We start from the raw sequence: 24,518 nt of genomic DNA, 5'->3' as shown, positions 1-24,518 counted from the left end.
ATGAATCCTTCTTCAGGGTTCACTTGTTAACAGTGCCTTGATCTGAGGAAAGACCGTTTCCACAGAGCATGATACAAGATGACCATGAGATTTTGCTTGCGGTGCTGTTGGTAAAGTAGCAGCCCTCCCTGCTACAAAAAGAAAGGGGAAGAGGGAAGAGGTTGGGCACCTCAGGTAATTCTGTGTTCCTGTAGTACTGTGAAGCAGGATGTATACATAAAGATACACTCACCTTAAGAAAATTAAACAAGCCCATTTGAAGATGATTTAAATGCCTTTCCATTCTGCAACAACTTGGGGGAGGGGAGGGATGTGGAAATCTGATTGCAGTGATACAGAGACAGAGACCTTTATGCCATTGTACCCTGGAAAGATGATGGAGTGAAGAAGCCAAACATAGTTCCTTCAAACAGAGCTTGATGGAACTTAGGTCATTGACAGACCTGAGCACTGTCTAGTCATCCTTGGGGTCAACATGGAAGTCTCCTTACCCATGCCATTTTGATGCATCTCCCTGAATGATTCTTCCTTCTCTGCTTCTTCCTCCCACTGGAGGAAGTTATTTTTACATGATTTTCAAAGGCTTATCCCCCTTCTCCATCATATCACAGTGCACCATATTTGGCAACCTCCCCTGAAATTACTGAATAGCTATTTCAGGAGGTTGTCATGAGATTGCAGGAAAGTTCACTTTCACCAGTCCCATTACACTTGCAAAATTGATACAACTAGTGTATAATGATGGCATTACAGTCACAAGCAAGTGTCCACAGCTGGCTTTTTCCTAGTTCTGAGTGAACTGTGCTAAAAGTATACAGAGGTGAGTGAGAGGCTATTTAGAAGATTCCAAAGAATGACTACAGGTTTAGACCCATATATGCTGTGCACATAAACCATGAAGAAAGAGTGCCTTTTGTGTCACAGAGGGCACAGACAGTTTCAAATTATCCCCCCTTAAAATGTTACGCCACTCTCAAATTTTTGGATCAGCTATTTGTACCCTCCATTAATTCTAGTATCTTCTGTTCTTAAAAGCATTAATGTGTAAACAAGAGAATTGAAGATCTAACTTTAACCATTTTTTCCTATAAAGATTAGGGTCCAGACTGAAAACATTTGCCTGTTCCTATATGAGATACTGCAATCCAACCTTTTTAAAGGAAATTAAGAATAAGAGAGTAATTTTCCCTCCTCTCCTACAGGCAATAAAGAACAATGCTGGATTTCGTGTATGGATCCTCTTCTTCCTTGTGATGTGCTCCTTTTCTTTATTATTTTTGGACTGGTATGGTAGTTAACCTTGGCCTTGTATAAACCTGAATCAAGACTGATGAACCCACCTTTGACCGATATTGGCTGAAGATGAAAGCCTTGTTGCATTTCATTTATCATCATGGTGGAAATATCGTTATTCTTGAGGCAAATATTCTGGTCACGTTTATTTTACCACTACTCAGGAATTTGCTAGAACAAGGGAAAGCTTTAAACCACTAGCAGATTGAAACTCAGAAAGTGGCATGAAATCCTCAATAAAAGTGTAACGCCAGTCCTTGCAATAAGAAGTTGTGGTCCATCATGAAGCTAGATTCGGTGACATGTTTACAGTGGAAGCTACTGTACTTCATGAACAGATGGGGCTTACAGACATCTATCCAACATTAATTTTAAACTCATGGACTCCCACTAAATAAAAATTATTTTCTACTTATTGTTTATAGTTCTGAAGCCAAGTCAGTGAATCCCACTGAAATTGATAGCAAGTCTATGAATTCTGTTTAGCCACCATTACACAATTTTTACTTGTTTCAGTTTTAAATTTGTTTCAAGTGCAACATACCCCTAATGTTCCTGTGTAATGAAATAGGTAGCACGTTAAGGTTCCAGAATTTTAAAAACAAAAGTCAATATTCAGTTACAACCCTTAAATTGATTGCCAAAATTGGCCTACTTCCAGGTATAATAAAGGGGCAAAACAGACCAGCAGGAATGGCAGCTTGAAGCCACCCCTTCTGAAGATGGATTGGGGCTGCAACGAACTCATGCCATGACCCCGAAAAAAGAGCAGTAAAGAGCTGGCTTTGCCCCCCTGGCCACGTTTGGAAACCAGCTTCAGGCTATTTCAGTGGTGTAAGGCATCTAAACACTGCACTGCCAGAGTGCCTAAAGCACATGTATGCAGCTGCCCAGAAGCCAGGGGGCTTCAAGACATCATCGCAATGTGTGCTCCTAAACACCGCATGCCCTAAATGGACGTATTTGGGCTGTCTGTTTATTAAAGTTGCTCTGTATTGTAGAGGACTTGAGACTCGTTGGTCACAGCTGTCATTTCAAATTACAGCAAAAGTATTTTCTTGTCCTTTTGTTAAATATTCACTAATAAAGAGCAAGTAATCCAGATTCCTGAATTGCCATGTACCAGAGTCGTATTCAAGTCACATGAGTGATATACATGAGTCTTAGAAAAGAGGAGCGGGTAGGCTTTGCAAGTACAATAACCAGAATCCTACATGTTTGTTATCTCTTAAATGCAGTATACATGTATGTAAACATACTGAGTTTGAGAGTGGTGATCATATTTCTTTTATTTTACACAGAGTGAAAATGTCAAAAGTTACATGTAAATTTACATTCAATAAAGTACTGACTACTTGGAAATACAAACATGGTATAGTTTAATAAGTTTATGTGGGATTGAACTTTTTTTTCAAAATGCAAAGAAAGATTTGGCACATAATTTATTGCTTTTATGCATTCCATACAGCAATGATGATATACTTAAAAATAATTTTACAATGCATAACTATGTTCAGTATTTTAAAAATTTAACTGGAAAAGCAATTGGCATTTTCTAAGTGAACTTTGATCCTTTAAATTTATTGGAAAGAAATATGACACAGACGTAGAACTGACCATGTTTGTTCTACTAAAAGCAGGGGGCAAAGAGACAACCCTGGGTTTTTAAAGTGTGTTTCTACAAAAATAATGAAACTTTTGACATGTCCACCAAGAAAAAGCACATTCAGAACATGAACAAAAACGCCAGCTGTAGTTAGCTGAATAATTTAGTCTAGTGACACTGGCCAAGTCCAGTACAATCCACAGTTTGCAAGAATGTGATTCCAGAGTAGTATCTTTCAAACTGGTACAAATTGACATCCTATGAAGTACCACTGATTGAAAAGCATGGCTCTAGTGTTGTCACTACAGTACATACATAGCACAGCACTGGAGAAATTGGTGAATGCCCAGGGCCTACTCTTAAGCTACAGCCAGAAACACAATTATTCTGTTTTTTCAGTTTCTGCTGCTTGTGCTTCAGGTTGGCCACCAATATTTAAAAGCTGCTTACCCATCTATAAAGTTAATAACATATATTTTGAAATATTTAAAAATAATAAACAGCTAATGATTTAGGAATATGTCAACACAATAAAATATCAACTACAATTTTAGGCTTCCTTCTACCCCATTTACCCCAAAAAGGAAGCCTCCACCCTAACAATCAAAATGCAAGGGAGTGGGAAGAGTTAATGAATTCAATGCACTTTATTCCTTACAACTAGTTCAATAAATGTTTATGTGAAAATCCCACTGTGTTCAATGAAACCTACTTCCTGATGTGTATGCTTAAGATTGCAATCTTAATATTTAAACATTAGAAAATGCCAAAGGATGCTGCAAACAAAACAAAATTTTGCAACGTAGGAAAAGAGAAACATTTTAATGTTTTACAAAAAGAGAAAATCCTAACAAAATTACTCCTCCTGCCATTGCACAAATTACGCTGTGGTTACATCTACAGTGAAAGATTTTCTTTCTATTTATTTCATAGGGCTGCACTATTTCTCAGAATATTTTCTGCTTTACAGTCTGCACATTAATTAAAACATCATCATTGGTCATTAAAATGTACAGCTCCCTAGTGTCTATTTTGTGTTTCAGTGCAAGTCCATATATAAGACTCCTCCCTACACATAGTGGAAACACAGTGAAATGTCCACAGGTATAACAAATCAACAATCAAGCATGCCTTTTAAAAAACCTATAACATACCTTATATAAGTGAGCAAAAACGGGCCAATCTTTTGTCTTGATACTCATTTTGGGGTTGCAAGCCATTTTTAGATACAGCTCATAGCTTAGTCAATATCATATACAGACATGGGCTGTAGTAATTTCGATAATAAAACGAGTTTTAAAACAAACAAAACACCAGTACACATAGTTAAATGCAAAAATTTGCCTTGTCAACCCTCTCCGAATGGCTCAATGAAATCTCTAAATTGCAACAATTTACCTACATTTGTTTTATTAAAAGAGAAACTGGTGTTAAAGCTGTAGAGCAAGGCTGATATGCACTTGACCATGAATGGTCTTTGATTTTCATTTTCTTATTTTCCTTTTTGCAAAGCAGTTATCAGCAAACCAAAGCAATTACACCATAAATATAGGTTAACCTCTAAATTATCATTAATAATAAGACATCCATTAAAGCCCCCTTGAAATCTTCCAATCAACAAGATTAATCATTCTAAGCTGACTTCTCAGCTGTTTCAGTCTCCTGCTCAGAAAGTTTCTCTTCCGACAGCACTGTCATCCATGGGGACACAGACCGTGTGATGGTTTGTTTGGCCAGGTTGTAGTGGTTTATAACTGTATAAAATTTCCCTCTGGCATTTGAGTCTTGTTCAGAGTAGTAGTTCTCTAATCCAGCTGGAATGCATTGATTGTTCTGAAAGATAGCCCACCATTTAAATATATATAACACAGCATATTAACAAGAATAAAACAGTAACAATACGTAATGAAAAAAATTAAACAGAAATGAACAAATTATTTAAAAGCAATGCATTAAAAAAATCTCAAATCAAAACCTTCTGTTTAAGGCAAATGTGGGAATTGTGAGTCCTTCCAGATGTTGCCAGTCTGCATAGCTAACAGTGAGTAATTCTGGGAATTACAGTCCATTGTATGTTTACTTCCTCTAGTTCAAGACAACAATGATTCTTGCATATGCCCTCAACACCAAAAAGCATAGAAAATGCATGTCAAACTTTCATGCCGTGTAAGTAATGCTCTCCATATTATGGGCACTTAAAACTTAGCCTCCGTGCCCTTTTTAACTCTCTCTTCTTACTCAGTCCTCCTGTGAAAGGCTCAGGACACACTGGTGACATTCCTCCTATACCTTCATTTGAACCAAAGATAATGACACATATTAGTAGTGACAGATAGTATCAAGGAAGGTTGGTCACTGGGATAATGTAAAGAGAAACATAAGATGGGAGGTGGGCAATTGGACAAGTGTCTATACTGTGAGGAAAGCCAGCCCACAAGAAATGAAGTCCTTCATTTATAAATAAAATGTATGAGTAAAGGTGAATAGGACTGGGCTTTGCAACAGATTGGCTCTTTTTAAATGAATTAATTTAATAAAATCTAATTACTGTAGACCTAAAAGCCTCATTTTTACATTGTTTGAATAATCACTACATTGATTTTTGTAGATACAGATATCATTAACTTTGGCCCAGTACAGATGGGCCAAAAAGGACATCCTTGTCACATGCAAGGGGCGCCTTGCCCACACTCCCCTCGCCTCTCGCACGTGATGAGGGCGTTCTTGCTGCACGGCGCCAAATAGACGGTGCATGTAGTGATGATATCACTGCTGCGTCGCCTCCAGATGGAGCCGTGCAGCAGCGACATAGTCACACTGCCGCCAGCTGTTTGCAGCACTGCAAAAAGGAGCCACTTTTTAGTGGTCCCTTTTTTCTCGTGCAACTGTGCCGCACAATTTGGTTGCTGCAGTGCAGCTACGCAAAAAAGAGGCGGCTGCCAGCCACCTCTTTCTGGCAGTCTGTACCCTGCCTTTGCAAGGTTAGCTGTTGACAGGTTAGCAGTCTAAATAATAGTTTCATTTAAAAAAGAACAGTAGTTGAAAAGGCAAAAGAGTAATCAGCTAAACAGACTGTCTTTGGTTTCAACACAACTAGGTAAAGATGCAAAGACATGGTAAAATCCTGGAAATATACAGGGGAAAACCTACATTATTTTTTTCCCTTAGGCCTTATTTTTAGGGCAAAATTGGAAAAAAAACAAATTTTGGAATATTTTCTGTATGTTGAATAAAATATTTAAAATAAAGCATTGCTACTAAAAATGGTGGCTTATAAACTGGTGTTAGTGCACAAGCCATCAGTTTCCATTCTGAAGCAAGTTTCCAAGGACCAATAGACACAAATACGGTACTGGCCCCTGGCACACTGGGGGGGTGGGGGGGATGCCAATTTCCCCAAATCCAATGACCTGAAAATGACTGATGTATAATGTCAGATCACAATAATTCCTGATCCCAGTTTTCATTTCTCAGTATGGAAAGTAATATCTGTTTGACACAATGGAAGACTAGAGAAAATTATTTTCTTTATTTAACTAGTATTATTTCTTTTGTTTTTACTTGTTTTGTTGTTTTTGTTCTGCCTAATCTTCATAAACTGACCAAATCCAAGAGGTTCCTTACAGTTCAGGACCTTGTTACTCCGTTTGTAGGGGGAGGGATTAAAATTTTTTTAAAGTAAATTGGATTTGTAATTATTTTGTCCATTCAGTTCAGGTAATCTTTATTACAGTCATAGACCAAGCACAGGTAAAAAGGGAATACAGAATAAAAGAAGGTAAAAACACAGATTAAAAACAATTTTTAAAATATTGTTTTAAAATACAGTGTGTCAGGGCAAGATTGGTACTAGCCTACAGCAGAGGTGTTAAAATCCTGATGGATTTTAACCACAGCTGCACAGAATATGGCAACATTCTATGTTATATCAGGGTTGGTGTCTGAAAGCAACAAAGAAGTGTCAAGTGGTGTGTCCTTGATGTTTATACAATAAAAGTGAAATAAGGCTGGCGGATGTCCATGTAGTATAAGCACTGAAGTAATACATGGTCTGTTGTCTCTATTTGGCCAGAGTCACAGGAGCACAATCTGTCTGAGAAGGGGATCTTCCTGTATCGGCCTTCAAGGACAGCTGAGGGAAGGGCATGGCAGAGCTCCTGTGTTTTGGTACTTCAAGTTTTGCTAAGTATGCCATAGGTGATGCTAAGTATCCAATAAAAGCTGGGGCACTAGCTATGTCTAGCTGTCGCTCTATATATATCACCCATTGTTTGATGGTTGCTTTTGCCTTTTCATATCCTATGATGAACAAAAGATCTGGAGAGAAGCCCAGTGAAGAAATTTTAGTCATCACCGTCTGTTTACATGTAGACTGGAATTCATCAGTCAGGGTAAGTGGACTAAGGCCGGTGGGAAAGAAGGATAGTCTGAGCCAGTAGTTGAGTATAGTCATCTACACTCTGGCCTCCATTATTATAATGCCTGACTCCAGTCTCAGTGTTGTATTAGTCACATTTTGGAGCTCAGAAAGCTGATCTTAGAAATTTGGATTGCACAAGTTCTAATGGTGTAGAGTTGGAATTATTTTGTCAATAAACTGTACTTTTAATATAACAAACATGATAACATTATGCCCGCTGAAGGTATACAGAACCCATTTTGTGTTCCTAAAATAACGAAATGACTCTTAATAAAGGATGCCACAATTATATTATTTCAATATTTTACAAAGATTTCCATTTTTTTCTATGGCTTCAAAGTTTCTGGAAATTTTACATCTCTACAATTGAGGCATTACCCCCCCCCCCCATACACAAAACTCCAATCCCCTCAACAAGCTCACAAAACATCTGTCAGTATTTTGTAGGGGTGCCAGAGTGGAAACCTGAGGGTTCCTTTATCTTTAATGGTTAATGTTCTACCTAACCATGAAAGATTCAGGTGTCCTCTCCAGTTTTTGCTCTACTTTACCTTGTATATGAAGCCTTCTGGACAGGTATGGTCATACTTGTAAACCTTGTACACTACCAGAAATACAATGCATGTGAGGAATGCAAGGGCGAACAGGACCAAAACAGTTACCTGAAACCAGACCAAAAAAATAATGATAATAATGCAATTTCCCATTAATTATATACTGCTGGCTACAAAATATCAATACCTTCAGAAAAGGAAGGCACTGTGACCAAGACTCAGAAACTTAAGGCACCAGGTTGGCACATCAATTCATATGAAGCACCAGGCACCTCAAGTTAACATGTGGCACAGTGCCATTAGTATTGTGCGCTATTTCATGCAATTCTTCCCGCTCAAAAGAAACACTGAAAGGCACAGTGGAGTAGGTCTTTGTGCCTATAGGCTTCTGCATACTCTTTACTTTGGGTGTGTCGGAAGAGAGGAATTTTTGTACCTGATTTTTTATGTGTACTGGATCATATAATCAGAGTTGGAAGAAACTACAAGGGCCATCAGTCCACCCCCTGCCATGCAGCAATATACAATCAAAGCACTCATATTAGATAGTCATCCAGCCCCCATTTTAAAAAAAAAGGCACCATACAAGTATGCAGTGTGGCTTGGCAATCTGTAGTACACCCCCACAAGTAACAAATTCGGGTTGACTGCAGTGGCAATACAGTTGCCACAGTGAGCTAATATTGTTTGTGTTCATATAGTTTAAGTTCCTCAACCCCCCCCCCCCATTTAAAAAAATTTGATATGATTTTCAAGAAATCCTTGCCAGAAAATGTGAAAACATACAAAACCACTCCCTGTTTCCTCTGACATCCCTTTCAAAAGGGTAACAGGAAGTGATGCAATGTAATTTCTACAGTAGTTGCAATTTTGAGAAGGAACATAGAAAAAAGGAAGTATTTGTGCTTATTATGTATGCTGGATAGGAATGTGGCTTCCAGGTGATCCAAGGAAGAAATGATGAAGCCTCAGCTCTCTAGATCCAGAGATTTCACTGAAATGAAGGAGTTCTTAAGCTGGTTTGCATTAGCTCATGATATATGCCCATGACAAGTCCATGCATTCACTGAACAGTCACAGTGCCAAAAAGAGAACTATGACATCAGTTCTAGTCATAGCTTGTTGCATTAAACAAAATATATTTTCCTAATAAATGACGTGCAAAATAATAATAAATGACATTAAATATAAACATATGGACATATGTCTCCTTCATAGACATCATGCTTATGATATCTGCTGGAATGGAACAGTCAATGTTTGTTCACATATTGTGATGATAATGCCATATCTGATAAGGTGGAAGAAAGACCAAAAGGCTCTGCTATTACAACTTTAATGGCGACCAACAGGGAAAATAAAGTGAAAGTGGCAGGAGCCTTATAGAGCAGTAAAATGACCACATCAACTTGCAGTTCATAACAAGGGCTGTAAAGACTAAGCATAGTTAAAAGTTTACCTTGGATTATAAAAAGCTTGGGGGGGGGGATGGATAGGGCCCTTAGCTAGGAATTCTGAAGGAAGACATAGTACTAGTGTGAGAGGGGATGTTGAAAATAGAAATGCTGATAGCACAATGATATTTTCATGAGAAAAATTGGGGGCATCTAAAGAAATCAGGGCTGGCTTCACATGGGGCTCTCTATGGAATTAAAACTGAAAATAGACATGCATAAGGGGACATAACCAAGGTATGTTGTACACCAAACCTGTAAGAACAGTGCCAGTAAAGTTGAGGTCTAAACTAGGGGTTGGCAACCTCTAAGTGTCCTCTGTTTTTGTAACACCAGGACACCCCTTATGAAACAATACAAAGTCCTCCAAGCAGTTCTACCACTCTTTAACAAACTTTGCTTACTCTCCTCCATGTTTTTATAAAGGTAAAAAATTTGGGCCACCTCCAGCTTTGTTGGGAGGGATGGTGTGGCACACAGTGAGGGCAAAACTGCTCCCCAGATCCTCCTAACTTCCTTGTCACTGATCTAGAAGGAGCTGTGGATGAGCTGCAAGGGATTCTAAAAACAAAAAGAAGGGCTCCTTTCACTACATTAGTTAAAAGACAATCATGAAAGATCTGCAACTTAACAAGATGGTAAATGTCAAGTGATGGAAAGAATGGAGAATTGCTCAACTCCCATTTTGCTTATATCTGGGAGTCTGGGATAAGCAGGAAGGACATTACATAAAGAGAGACTTTCATCCCAAGTAAGATAAGAGAAGACCTAGCTATTTTAAGCCAATTTGGCAGCTTATAGTACATAATGACATAATGTTAGAACTCCTGGCTATCTCTTAATTCTTTAAGCACTGGCAAGGTGCTGGCAGGCTGGACATAAGCAATTGTTACCCCCATTTTTAAAAGGGGGCATTCAAGAAATAATTGACCAGTCATTCTACCACAGATAATAGGCAATTTTCTAGAACAAATATTTAAACTACACTGATTATTATGAGTAAACATAAGTTTGTTTAAGTGTGTTTGGAATATGTTGTGCTCTATCAACCTTATCCTTCCCCCCGCCTTTTTTTTCTTTTAGGGTCTAAGGCTATGGGAATGCCTTAGATATTATGTTATCATGTACTTTCAGCTGCCAAACTGGTTTAAAATAGCTAGGCCTTCTCTTACCTTACTTGGGATGAAAGTCTCTCCTTGTATAATGTCCTTCCTGCTTGTCCCGGATATAAGCAAAATGGGAGTTGAGTAATTCACCATTCTTTCCATCACTTGACATTTTACCTCAATGAAATAGATGTGTTCTTGGATGTTATTTCTTTAACAGTTGTTATCAGAGGCAGAAATAACATTGAAAGAACAGGGATAGTTTCCAACACCACAAAAAAGAAGTGCAGCTCCACATGTTTCAGCAAATGTTTTTTTAAATGTACATTTGTAGTGAAACAACCATCAGGTAAGCCTTGCAAAAATATGCTGAACCTTCTAGAGTACTTGAAAGCTTCTTCCAAAATATATCCAGCAATTATTTTTCTTTCACCAGCCTCTCCCTTGTTATTTCCATTTTGGTGACCAAAGATACAGATGGTGTAACAGGCTTATCTGCTAACCCGTTCTCTCTGTTTTCCTGTTCATGTATGCTCAGTAAGAGATTCTGGAGGCAGCTGCTGTTTACCTTGCCTGTTTTAGACAGGCTCAAATGGCTACAGTAGGATCAGCTAAAATAAAATCTCATTCCTTCTCAGCAAAAGCTTTATTGTATTGTTTACTGAAGACATGCTGCTGTAACCCATCACCCAAAATGTGTTTCTCCAGCCCTCCTTCACCATCCTCCATCAGTGCTAATGAAAAAACTTACAGCAAGACAAAGGATGAGGAAGAAAAGGGGGGCTAGGCAGGTGTCAAAGGACTTTGTAATAAGGAGATTCTTTGTTAGAGACTCAGGCGCGTTACATACGTGCCAAAAGTATGTGCCGAGCACGTACTAGGGTTAGAAAGGGGCATACTTTCAGGACTCCCCTAACCCTAGTATGCACTCAGCGCGTACAAAATGGTGGCACCCATTCTACACGGGCACCGCCATCTTGACTTCGCAGACGCATAGCGTCCGCACATCACGTGGAGGAAGTGACACTGCGAGTGCACAACTAGCGACTTGCGGCGCCACTTCTGGGTCGCAAAAAGAAGCTGCTGGGTCGCGCGGTTTGTCCGCTGCGGTTCCTGGACGCAGCAACCAGCAGCGCCGGCAGAGCGCCCTTTTTGGGTGCTCTGTAACGCGCCTCAGTTAACTGAGGTATGCCTGTATGATATTTTAATTTTAGCAAAACTTTTGACAGTTTTTATTATTACTGTCCCCCACCTCGATCCATGGGGACAGGTGGGTTATTGTTGTTGCTGTTATTTCATTTTTTCCTTGATGGTAAAACTACTAATACAGTTTGGTAGATTAAATGTTGCTTATGCAATCATACACAACAATTGTTCAGTGAGTGAAGCCCTTAAGGTCTCTTTTTCGTTATCCTACAAAACTGCAGTGAAAAACAAGAGAAATCATGGTTAATCTGATTCATCAAACTATACAAACGTATAAGTTTGCTTTTGAAATGGTTTAAGTAAACACAGTTCAAAATCAAATTCATAACTATTTGTTTCATGATCTGATTAATCAGGTTTAAAATTATTCCTCCTTTTTCACTGCAAATCTGCAGGGAAGCCAAAATAAAACAGACCATAATACATTAATAATGTCTGTATCCATATTGCAGAAATAATTCAAGTTGATACTCCTTTTAACTGCGATGGCTCAATGCTATAGTACTCTGGTAATTGCAGTTTGTTGTGGCATCAGGAGTCTCTGACAGAGAAGGCTAAATGTCTCACAAAACTTCAACTCCTGGAATTCTATAGCATTGGGCCATAGCAATTAAAGTGGTGTCAAACTGCATTATTTCTTCAGTGCAGATGCAGCCATAGACAATGAATATTCACCTGAACTTTGGAAAAACCTAGAAAATTTTAGTTATCTGTGAAATGGAATTTAGGGATTCAGATGTGTCTTTGAGAAACAGACGGGGCAAGAGGAGAAGCCAGAGGCCGATCCGGCCCCAATTGCTCCAGGACTCCATTGACCAGACACTATGATCCCAAAGCTGGCTGCAATCCTAGACAGGCCAACTGCTTTGCTGTATTAGCCAGCCTCAGAGCAGCTTCCGGTTGTTTGGGGGGCATGTGTCATATAAACACCATGTCCCCATAGAGATCCCATATTTGCTTCGGGTCTATGAGCTAAATCCAATTGCTAGTTCTAGCCAAAGGAAACCCACTGAATCAATAGAACTTACAGAAGTGCTGACTTCTATTCAACACACTCAACAATTGATTGAAAGGGTCCGTTTCAGCTGGGACTAGCAGTTGCATTTAGACCAAAAGGAGTTTTGTAAAATAGAAGAAAGCATTGCCCAAACGTATATTCCTAAAATACTGCCCCCCGTTTTTGTCTTCCCAAAATTCCAAGTGTTTCTACAACTTTCTAGAATCTTCTGGATTTTTATAAATATAAAGAAATGTCTGGTTTTATTTATATGGGTGATTTATTATTTTCGGTAATGGGATTGAGGTTGGGAACAATCAATTACTGAAATTACTAGCTTCAAAAGACCACTGGAATTACTCTTAAGTAAATGTTTTGAATCTTGTGATCGAAACATTGTAATCCCCCAATTCTGATGTTGTTCAGCTTGTTTAATGTCTCAGTTTTAATTGATTAATAATTTGATTCATAACTTAATTATGGAGTCACGTTCATACAAAAATTACAAGTCAGTCCTTTTATAGTTAAAAGCAGACTTAACAACATTGTTCTTTTTTGTGTAAGAAAACCTCCACCTTAATTGACAACTACATTTAATTAATTAGTTCCTGTCACTACAAATGTTTAATTTTCTAGTGTAGCCAATAAAACAACACCTCCTGATTAAAAAATGTGGGGGGGGGGGGGGAATCCATGTAGTATTGGCTTCCCTCTTATTGAAATATTATCCCATATTTAGTACACAGTTTACTGAGAATGGGCAGCCTATCTTAAATGCTATTTGCAGTGTAACTGACTCATAAGGCCCATAATGAGGAAATCTTAAGATATTTATGTATTAGAGTGAAAAAGCCTTCAATTTAATAAAATTGCAGATTTCCTTCCCACCCTCTTTCTTTCAGGAGTCATAACCAGAACAATATTTATCCATTCTTCCCTAGAGGTGAAAAATCCTACAGAAACCTCTCTCCTATGGGCCTGTTACTTGGCAGCAAAAATGAACAACCCAAGAGCCTGAGAGCAATCCCAGAGTGATAATAATAAAGTAATGCCTAAGTTATATTTTGTTTCTTCAACAATATATACTATTGCAAACATTTCAACAGTTCTCTCATTTATGACTGCTAAGGTAGTTTATTTCCCTATTTTGTGCCTACACAAGACAACTCATTCCTGCCTCTGACTTCATAAGCATCTTGATTTAGTCTTTAGATTACCTTTCACAACATACCCTGGAAGTATAATCCACAAACTATTTTCATACTCATTAAAATTTTAAACAGCTTAGCATTTTTACTATATTATCATAATGCCCCCAAAGAAGCAGAACACATTTTAGAAACCTTGACACTAAATTCTTTATTGACCCCCCTAATATTAGGTGATTCAGATGTTATGTCTAACCCATGTTTTGAGACTTTGAACATATAAAAGCAAAATACAATTCAATTTACTGAATGTAATATTTATTTTATTATTCATTTTATTTATATATTTGATTTACATTCTGCTTTCCCCCTAAAATGGGACTCAAAGCTTATGATATGGGTTTTACCCTCATGTTACATCATCCTTCAACTTACCTACTTCCTACAAGAATCACTATATAGGCTGCCTTTTTTTCTCCTCTTGACTGCAATAGCTACAGGACACAAACATTTTTAAAAAACCAACCTGAATGTAAGGAGTTAAGACCCCACCTTCATATAAATTCTTGACCCTAGCATCTATGTAGAGGTTTAAAAGCAACCAAGAAGCCATGGAGAGACTGGCCTTGCATGCATCTACAGCATCTCCAAACCTTGGCCTCAGACTGGCCATGCTGAATCTTATTTTTAAACTGGCTGTACAGAACATTAATGAAATCTTCTTTATGAATTAACCTCTTGACTAATTTTAAGGCAAAAAATGAGGGAAATTTTAAATGTGCTTTTTAAACATTGGGGCCAACTCCCTGTTCAGCATTTGCTATGTCATAAGCTAAACCTATGACCTCATAAATTTTGCTATTTCCATTTACAGTATTAGCACCATGGCTTGCTGGTGGGAGGGGCCTTGAAATGTCATCCTTCAGTGCCCCTCTTTTCAGTGCCACAGAATTCCTTTGGTTGGTGCAAGTGTAAAAGTAGGTTTATGGATTTATGGATTATAGCTATGTCATCATAGATACATCTCTCATGCAGGCTCTCACCCTAGATCAGTGACCCCAAAATGGCCAGTGGGAAGATCCAGAGGGGCAATGAGGTAAAAATGGGCAGCAATGGGGCCTTCATTCAAAGTACTGGTATGAAGAAAGACAAGGGTAAACATGGTGGGGATTAGGGTTACATTAAATTTCTCTTTTCAGGGTCCCTTAAAACCACTGTGCAGGCTTGCTGGTCACTTTGTGTGGTGGTGTCTCCCACTCTTCACCAGCCTGCATATGATGCTGATGGAATCTGAGCCTAACAAACATATTACACAGGTTTGGCAAAAAGTGAGCACAACTTTATTGTTACAGCTGGATAGGTGGGGCATGACATGAGGTACAGATCCTGTGTCTAGATAACTAAATGACTCAGGCATTTGCTGTGAACTGGACTCCAGGACTGTCCTTTGCTAATGAGATGAAGAAACTACTCAGGCATACTGCCACTGTGTAATTCTTCACCATCTGAGGGACAGGCAGGTCCTTTCCTGGGTGCATGCCATTTATAAGCCCCTCCCTAAAAGTCCCTTAATGGGACTCCTATGGCCTGATGTAGAATGGGCTACAAGACCTGACTTCCCCAGCATCTGAATCTTTCCCCATGCCACATCACCCCAATTGTGACACAGGATAACAGGCTCAAGTTCCAAACTATTGAGAATGTGTTAACAATAGAAAATCAGTGTTAACCAAGGTATCCACCCATCGATAACCTCTGTTCAAATGTATCATCCAAACAGGGTGGGAGAGGGGAAGGCAGCAGAAATAGAAGTGCCTGGATGAGCAGTGCACTCTTATATAAATCCTTTCAGGAAGACCTGAGAGGAAACTGCAGCTTTTAAGATAGGTCCCTGGGATATGACCTCACTCTCCGCTGGCATGCTGAGTGGCCACCTCTTCCAAGGTGTAGAAATGGTGCAAGGGACCTTGGGAAGAAGATGCCAAGATGGACAGGGGAAATGGCGACATCTTGATGCCTGTACCTTTGTTACAACCTGCAAACAATCCCCCAGGTAAGTCTGAGGGGGCTGTCTTTAGAACAATCAGAACAGTACAGGACCGTCTTAAAGCCTTTTTAGGCAGGCTTCTAAACAGCGATACAATTCCCCAGTATTTTTGCAACTCCCCAAGCCATTACCAAATGTGGTGAGACTAAATTCAGCAGTGTGGGGGCAAAACTAATGGGTTTTTTTTTAAAAAAAGAAAGACAAGGTGCAGAGGAAGCAGAATCACACTCCCATAAGCAAGGTTCTGATTTAAAACAAATATCCCTTGCACTTAAATCAAAATGTGGCCTTTTTTGTTGGAAGCAACAGCAGCCATTTTTAAGCAATTAAAAAACTACAAAAAAGTGTGGCAGCAGGATGTGACCTTGCATAGGTTGCAGGGATTCACTGTGGCCTTCTGCCCTCTAGGAAGCTGTCCACCCTTTTAACAAGATGGGGACCCCATTCCTGACAATGTGAAGTTGTAAACATTACAATAGTGGTGATGCCAGAAAATATTACTTACATAAAATGAGGGAGGGTATTTACATGTGCACATGCACATCTGTTGTTATTGGTATCTTATCACATTTTTGATTGTCACTCTAAATAAAATTTTGTTGGAGTTCATGATGCTTCTTCTGAATCCTGAATGTGACAGTCTTCTCAGTTTTCTGCCAGTGTATAAACTTCTAACTGTCATAACTCTAAGCAAAAAAAAAAGGCCACACACAAACACACAAGGAAAATGCATGTGTGTGCTATTGAGAAAAAAGTAATTGTAGGGCCAAAACAGACAGCTGTAAAAGGGGGGCTCTATGCCACCCTTTTGAGCACCAGATTAAAGCTGCAGCAACTGCATGCTGCGGATCCAATCCAGCATTTTTCCGGCCCAAAATGCTGCTCCTTTTTGAGGCAGAAAAAAAGGCACCCTTTCTGCCATAATCGCAGCTTTTCAGCATTTCTGTGGTGCGACACATGTAAATGCCACACCATATAAAAACCATGATGCCACCCGCTGTGTGGTCAGCAGGGATGTGTGACGCCAGCTTGGGAGTGTTGTCAGGGCATCTGCTGTTTGTACGCCACATCCCCATGCCACCCTGAAGCCAGCATTTTTTGCCCATTTGTTGTGCAACTTCCTCCACTGCTGGGAAAAAAATCCAGAAATGCTCATGTTTGATGCATCCATTTCTTGCTTTGAGCTGCTTTCATCTTCTGTCCACCTGGAAAGTCCAAGGCGATATGAAAGGACCATAACTACTGTTTCTGATTTGTGTTTCATCTGAATTATTGTCTTCACTACTTGAGCTATGACATACACCGAATGCAGACAATTCACTGGGCAAGGACCAGGTCATGTCTGTGAGATGTATAGCAATAGACTAAACAAGTAAAAAAAAAAATTAAATTGGCAGAACTAGGTGCAATAGTGCTATTGTCTCTGACTTGAAACCACATTTTAAATATTCACAGTTAAAATGTCTTCCAGTGAAATCTAGACTAAATTTAGAGTAAAACCTACCAACCCGGATGACTAGGCCAGTGGTTCTCAGACTATTTACCCTTGTAAACCCCTTTACATATACATCCAGACATCATGTCCCCCCCCCCCGGACAGGGCATATAAATAAAAATACTTTGTCTGTACAGAGTATGTATTTGCATTCACACACTCATGTATATCCATATCTTCCAGGACAGAAAAGGTTTGGGAGGAGGAAGAGGAATCAGAGCCTCCAAGTCTTGCACACACAGACTGCTTCTTGGGCAACTGTCACGGCCACCTCACAGTCTGAGAACCACTGGACTAGGCAATATAATAAATGCAATACAATAAATTTGACATCTCTTTTGCTGTTTTAGAAAAGAGATGTGATGTTACTTACCTTAAATCGTTCTGAGACACCTTCAGTGATGCTTACTGTGAACTCAGCTATTTTGGGTGTACGGAATTTCCCTTTCTTCCGGTCAGGTTCATATTCTGTTTTTGTCTTGACCACCACCTTATCACAAAAAATGGCAAGTTATCATACTTGCTCAGTCAGTGCAGCCAGAGTCTTAAACATGCAAAATACATAACCCCTCCCCCTTTGTATGTGTATTTGTATAATTAACTATAGGTTAAAATGTAGTCAAATGCTGTAAAGCAAGCCTAATTAACTTAAATCCATATCTCTTGTCAATTCACATACCACAACATCTGGGAAGTTACCAAAATCCTCATTCAACCCTTAGGGACATGAAAGCTAGCACCACAATCTATCAGGAAACTCTCCTGCATGTGCCCAGCTGAAATGAATAGGAAATACACAAGAAGATGACTCCAGCTCATTTCAATTGAGCATGAGAAGTCCCTATGAATGATGGTAATTTTATAAGCCAACTTTCCATCAAACTTTCTCAAAGCAGCTTAAAGCATTAAATCAATAAAAAGCACTGAATCAATAAAAGAAAAACCCAACAAAAATATGACAATATATAAAGACTTTACAGCAGCAATGTAAATTAACCCAGGAACTTTGTTCAAGAAAATATGCAGGGTTCTTTGGTGAAGATGTTTCATTGCCTTGTGCTGCATCTTGTAGTCCCACAGGCTGTACTTCAGCCAATCAGAAAAGCCCAAGCAGGTCTGCATGAAAAGTGTTTTTCCTGAATGTCTCTGATGTCTTCAAGACATCTCACTTTTCTCAGACAATTTAATGATTGTGCCACAAGTGCTCCCCTCATTTTTCTGGTCATCTAAAACTGTGAGGGTGAGCCTTAAAAAAATGTTCATGATGTCCCAGCCTTAGTCTGATGTGGAGTTTAAGCCACTATTCAAATTTCTGATTTAGGTAATTCCATGAACAATCAAACTGTTTGGATCTTATGAGTAGACATACTTCATCTGAACTCCTGGAACCCACTCTTTTCAGAACAAGTCCCACTGAAAACAATGGGACTTTGTACTGTTAATTGCCTACAGCGAGTTCAGTGTTGCCCACTGCATCTAAATATGCTCAAGATTTAAAGTCATCCTTAAATGCAGCAAACATTAAATGTTGCATTTAAAAGTTCAGGAAACTGGTGCTGAAGACAACTATTTTGTAGATTAGACAGGCAGACGGAGGTTCAGAGTATCTTATAGGAACCTGTACAGGCTGAGTAAAAGGTTGAACAATAAATCTGTAGATGCAAATTTGGGTGGATGACTAGACAACTGTTATTGTCAAGTCAAGTCAAGTCTTGTCAGAGTGCACCCACTAAGCAGCATAAGGGCTTTCAAGAGGGAGCAGGTGGGACCCAGAAGCAAAGGCCACTCACATATTAAGGCAAAGAGCCACTGTTGTAGCAAACCACTCCAGCAGTGTTGGCTTCCTGGTATAGCAGCAGGAAATATTTCATCCTGGGCATCATGATTCTCACTTAGTAACTGGATAGAGTCTTTTAGTCAGTGGGAGAAAAATGTATTGGCAAATGTGAATGGGAAGGGAAAAAATTCATGTAGTAAGTATAGCTGTAAAGACAAAAGGCCCAGTTCTATAGTCAGCTGTAAAAGAACTGTTAGAACTGAAGGAAGGACTGAAACGCTTATGACTCAAGGGCTCCTAACGTGGATAGGTAATTCAGTTTGGTTATCAGTATGAAGAGTGATCAGAAATTATACCAAAGGAGGCTGGAACATGTGTGTGTGTTTCATTTCTTACCTGGACTAGTAGGGTCATTTTAAAAACCTTCCTTTCTTGGACTATAGATTTAAAATCATGTTATTTTTGTCAAGTTTCATCAATGAACTAACTTCAGAACAGAGCTTTTACAATAATATTAAGAAATAAAATCAGCTCAGAACACAGCTACCACGATTTATTTGAGGTCATTCTGCCAATAAAAAGAGAGGGTGGAACTTATCCAAAGCAATGAGCTTTACAGGCTATTCAAGCAAAATACTATTTCACAAGGAACAAGGCGCATATCCAACTCTGCTGAGATGGCTTATCAAACTCCTTATTTGCAAAAGCTATTATTAATAAAATTGAAGAGCTTTTTGTCTTCATCATTCTGCAACAGCGACTAAGTAGCTAGGCTTAGGATGTACATGTGTTAAAAAGTAGGTGTCTGTTGGATAAAAGCCACACCCATCTGTGAACAAAAGCATGCAGAGCAGCTGCAACAAAGACTTGGTGTGTGCTATGTTGGAAGAGCTATTCAGACCTGCTATCCAGACTTCCCATGCCCCTAAGTGAGTGTGCCATTACACCCAAAGTCCTCCTCTGGGCAGTCAGCAGCTTTCCATAACAGGGTGCTTAAATGGGCCAGTACAGACTCTAGAGTTTCTCCCAATTGACATATATTTTCTCTACCCTTTGAGCTTCCTCACAGGACACTTAATGAGAAATAAAAACACAGTAATAAATTCTGTTTCTGTTTCTTTTCTAAGAGTAAGAATATTCTGGCACTGTAATAAAAGGACAGAACAGTTCAAAACCGTTGAACTTAAAAAGCTGAGAATTTGTCTGATATCCAAAAACTTAACAACACCTTTGGGAAGAGATTCTGCACACAGGGTACATTAATGTTAAGCCAACACAACCATAATGAATAACCTGCAAAATTCTGGGAATTGTAGTCTGATGATGGTGCTAGAAATTATCTATTAGTTATTCCTCCACCCAAATCTGCTGAATAAGCTGCAGTTCCTAGGGGAGAGGGAATGAATATGAAATCAGGTCCAATCTGTCAGTGTAATTCACACAAGTATGCTCTAAGAACCCCTTTTAGACGCTAGGAAATGTGTCACTCCAGAAAACTAGAAATGAAGCACTAAAAATGAATTCATACGCCGCAATCAATGCAGCTCTCTGGCCCTTTCACCAACACAGGTTGCATCACTTGTAAAAGAAACCTTCAAATTCATCCCAGGCAAGAGATGTGGAAATCCCTTGTGGGACCGTTCTTTGCGCTAAGCTCTTTACACTGGGGAAATCTAATGAGAAGGGGTTTCTTTGTTTGCTTGCTTTGTCCAAGGATAGCTCTCAAGCTGCCTTAAGCAACCGGAAAAGAGGAGCGCAGCCTCATTATTCAGCTTAGCCTCCTTGTTCATACACATAGGGATTAGACTGACTGCAGGCCACAGTAAATTTAGACAATGGCAGGATCTGAAGGTGCAGCTAGATGAACAGAAAAATTATACGTTCGAGACAAATATGCAGTTTAAATGATTCACTGGAAATAAAAACGAACCTCGTTATCAATTAAAATCATTAAACAAACACACCGGTGTTTGATCATTTAAAACTGTTTTCAAACCCCGCTTCACCAGACCTCTGCCAGGGACAACACCCATCATCTCGGGGGGGCAAACGGCCCCCATGGCGACTTAAAACCTGCCCTACCTTATCAGGCGGAGGGAACTGGAGCTGATTGACATCCAGAGGCGTGATCAAGGGGATGGTGTCAAAGCCATCCTCCAAGAGGGGTTGCTTGGTTGTCTTCTCACCAAAATTATTTCCCAGCTTCACCATTTTCTTTCCAAGAAACGAAAGGGAGCCCTGGGAGGGGAAGCAATATATATATATATACAGTATATGCACATGTGCAGACAATGCCAAAACCAGTGGCGTCACTATCCAAGGTGTCACCCAGTGCAGAGGGTGTCACTGGGGAAGAGCACACATTGCTGCTTCTCTTGTGCTGAATGAGGAAGAGGGTTCAATTGGGTGTCACCCCAAATGTGGGATGTGGAGGATGTCACCAAGAAAGGGCACACATTCTCCCCCTCATTGTGTGCCAAAGAGGGAGGAGGACCCAATTGTGGGGTGTCACCCGATGCAGAGGGTGTCACAGAGGAAGAGCTCCAGTTCCCCTCTCTCTTGTCCAAAGAGGGAGGAGGACCCAACTGGGTGTCACCCCCATTGTGGGGTGTCACCCAGTTTGAAGTGTGTCACCAGGGAAGGGCGCACATCCCCCCATTGTGCACCGAAGGGGGGGAGAGGACTCAACTGTGGGGTGTCACTGTGTGGAGGGTGTCATCAGGGAAGGGCACTCATTCCCCTCTCTCTTGCGAGGAAGAAGGAAGTGGACCCAACTGGGTGTCACCTCAACTGTGGGGTGTCCCACAGTGCAGAATGGGTCACTGGGGAAAGGCATTGTATGCCGAAGAGGGAGGAGGACACGACTGTGGGGTGTCATGCAGTGTGGAGGTTGTCACTGGGGAAGAGCTTGCGCTGAAGGATGAAAAGGACCCAACTGGGTGTCACCCCCATTGTGGGGTGTCCTCCAGTGGGAAATGGGTCATCGGCGAAGGGCATTGTGTGCCAAAGAGGGGGGGGACACAACTGTGGGGTGTCACCCCAATTCTGGGGTGTCACATGGCGTGGTCCTCACCCCCTGCACCCCCTTAGTGACCCCACTATGGGCTCACACACAAAAACTGCACCAAAACCCAAATGGACAAATTAAACCCAGATGGACAAAATGGTCACCTAGACAGCAGCATCCTAAAAGGATGCAGTGGAGTGGGTTGAGGGAGACAAAGGGGTTGGTGGTGGTCCTCATCTGGGGAAGTGCAGCCCCCAAGTGCCCCTCCTAAGGTGCCCCTTGGTTCCCCTTCCTCTGTGGGGTTCTGTGGGACCCTGGCTGCCCTTTTGTCCTCCTCCTCCTCCATCTCCCCTTCCCTCTCCTCCCTTCCGCAGGCAGCGCCAGGGAAGCCATACCTCCACTGGCTGTCTGCTCTCCTCCTCTCTCTCTCTCCCTCCCGGGGTCCCAGCCGCCTTCTTCCCTTCAAGGGTGCCTTCTGAGGGGCCCTCTCTCTTGCTCCTCCCTGGCGATGATGGTGGTGCTGGTGGAAGAACAGAGGAGGAGGAGGAGGAGGGAAGGAGGGAATAAGGAGGAGGAGGGAAGATGGGCGGCGTGACGCAGCCTCAACGCAGCCCCTGCCTGCTGTGCTGCCCCTCATGGAGGAGCAGGAGCCTCAGGGAAGGGCTCCTCAGGGAGAGTGGTCCATGAGGCCTAACCCTGGTGCTCCTCCTAGGCCTTGGCTCCCAAAATATTGCCCCTTCCTTCCTAGGTTACTCTGTCAGAGGAATGTCCTTCTGTGGGGAAAGGACAGCAGCCTCCCATCCAGAATAATCTTCATCAACATCCAGATACTTGGGAAAGCATTCAGGGGGAGCTGTGTTGGCCATTTAACAAATACAAACATCAGTGATACCATTATTGGCCAACCAAAATGCACAATATACTTGTTGCAAGCTTTCGAAGCTCCATGGGGTTCTTCATCAGGCAAGATGTTACAAACCAAAAACAATTGGAGATGTTAGTCAGATGCTTGCATGTTGTTTCAGTCCTTAGTAAAGATGTTATGATGGAGAGGATATCTTTTGCAAGCAGCCTCCTTCTCCTTCTGGCCATGCGACAATAGGGAGGTTTCCAAAGTCCAGGGAATGTAAAGTCCATTTATATGTCAACAGGGACCCCTCTTTTTCAATCCAATATGTCTTCATTCCAGTAAGGTCACAGACCTCTTTGTAGGCAGAGAACAATGGATTCCTCAAGAAGTCTCCCATGTTTTTGCATCAGGAACATTTTGGTGATGGAGAGGTAAAACACCTGGAATTTTGTGTCCAGTTCTGGGCACCACAATTCAAAAAGGACATTGAGAAACTGGAGCGTGTCCAAAGGAGGGCGACTAAAATGGTGAAAGGTCTGGAAACTATGCCCTACAAGGAACGACTTAGGGAGCTGGGGATGTTTAGCCTGGAGAAGAGGTTAAGAAGTGATATGATAGCCCTATTTAAATATTTGAAGGGATGTCATATTGAGGAGGGAGAAAGCTTGTTTTCTGCTGCTCCAGAGACTAGAACACGGAACAATGGATGCAAGCTGCAGGAAAAGAGATTCCACCTCAACATTAGGAGGAACTTCCTGACAGTAAGGGCTGTTTGACAGTGGAACACACTCCCTCTGAGTGTAATGGAGTCTCCTTCCTTAGAGGTCTTCAAACAGAGGCTTGATGGCTATCTGTTGGGGATGCTTTGATTGAGAGTTCCTGCATGGCAGGGGGTTGGACTGGATGGCCCTTGTGGTCTCTTCCAACTCTTCGATTCTTTGATTCATGCAAATTCAGTCCAAATTTAAGGAAAAAATAGTTTTACCTCAGTTGAAGTCCCAGACCACATGGTTCTCCTGTTGCAGCTACAATACAGAAAACGTTCAGGGGTAGCTGTGTTGGCCATTTAATAAAAGCAAACAAAAATCCTCCCTAGTATAACATCTTTACTAAGCACTGAAACAACATCCAGGCATCTGACTAACATCTCCAATTGGTTTTTCCTCTCCTGTTTGGTTGTAACATCTTGCCTGATGAAGAGCCCATGGAGCTTCGAAAGCTTGCAACAAGTATATTGTGCATTTCTGTTGTCCAATAAAGGTTTCACTGATGGATTTTAGATACTTTTGAGCAACACATCTGTAAGCAGTTGTCGTGGATTGAAATGAAACCTGTGTGAAGATCTTTTTATATGCCACTATAGTCTGATTCCACTTTAAACTCCCATGGCTGCCTCCTAGGGAATCTTCAATCAATCAGCCAATCAGTTTATTGCGGTCAGTGACCATATTAAATGACCTCAACTTTATTTATTTATTTGTTTGTTTTATTTTTATCCTGCCTTTCTCCCAAAAAGGGACCCAAGGCAGCTCCCAATATAAAAACATTAAAACAACAT

The 24,518-nt window shown here is 40.6% G+C and overlaps 2 protein-coding genes across 3 annotated transcripts in view; one reads left to right on the top strand and one right to left on the bottom strand.

Moving 5' to 3' along the window:
• STX18 (syntaxin 18) overlaps nucleotides 1–2,405 on the top strand; it is a 65,618-nt gene extending 63,213 nt beyond the window's left edge. For both annotated transcript variants that reach the window (XM_042468217.1, XM_042468218.1), the window contains one exon: nucleotides 1,203–2,405. In XM_042468217.1, coding sequence (XP_042324151.1) covers nucleotides 1,203–1,298 — 96 coding nt within the window. In that variant the 3' untranslated portion in view covers nucleotides 1,299–2,405. The remainder of the gene's footprint in view (nucleotides 1–1,202) is intronic.
• Nucleotides 2,406–2,564: 159 nt separating this feature from the next.
• Nucleotides 2,565–22,665, bottom strand: NSG1 (neuronal vesicle trafficking associated 1). Its single transcript, XM_042468219.1, has 5 exons — nucleotides 22,506–22,665; nucleotides 21,186–21,341; nucleotides 17,700–17,816; nucleotides 7,871–7,981; nucleotides 2,565–4,732 (listed from the first exon to the last, which is right to left on the bottom strand). Exons 2-5 carry the CDS (start codon nucleotides 21,312–21,314, stop codon nucleotides 4,532–4,534), a joined length of 558 nt encoding a protein of 185 aa, XP_042324153.1. The 5' UTR covers nucleotides 21,315–21,341; nucleotides 22,506–22,665; the 3' UTR covers nucleotides 2,565–4,531.
• Nucleotides 22,666–24,518: the final 1,853 nt, after the last annotated feature.

The sequence above is a fragment of the Sceloporus undulatus genome, chromosome 5 (genome assembly GCF_019175285.1).
Source record: "Sceloporus undulatus isolate JIND9_A2432 ecotype Alabama chromosome 5, SceUnd_v1.1, whole genome shotgun sequence".
In the NCBI taxonomy this organism is placed as follows: Eukaryota; Metazoa; Chordata; class Lepidosauria; order Squamata; family Phrynosomatidae; genus Sceloporus; species Sceloporus undulatus.
This window is presented reverse-complemented; position numbering and strand designations above follow the sequence as displayed.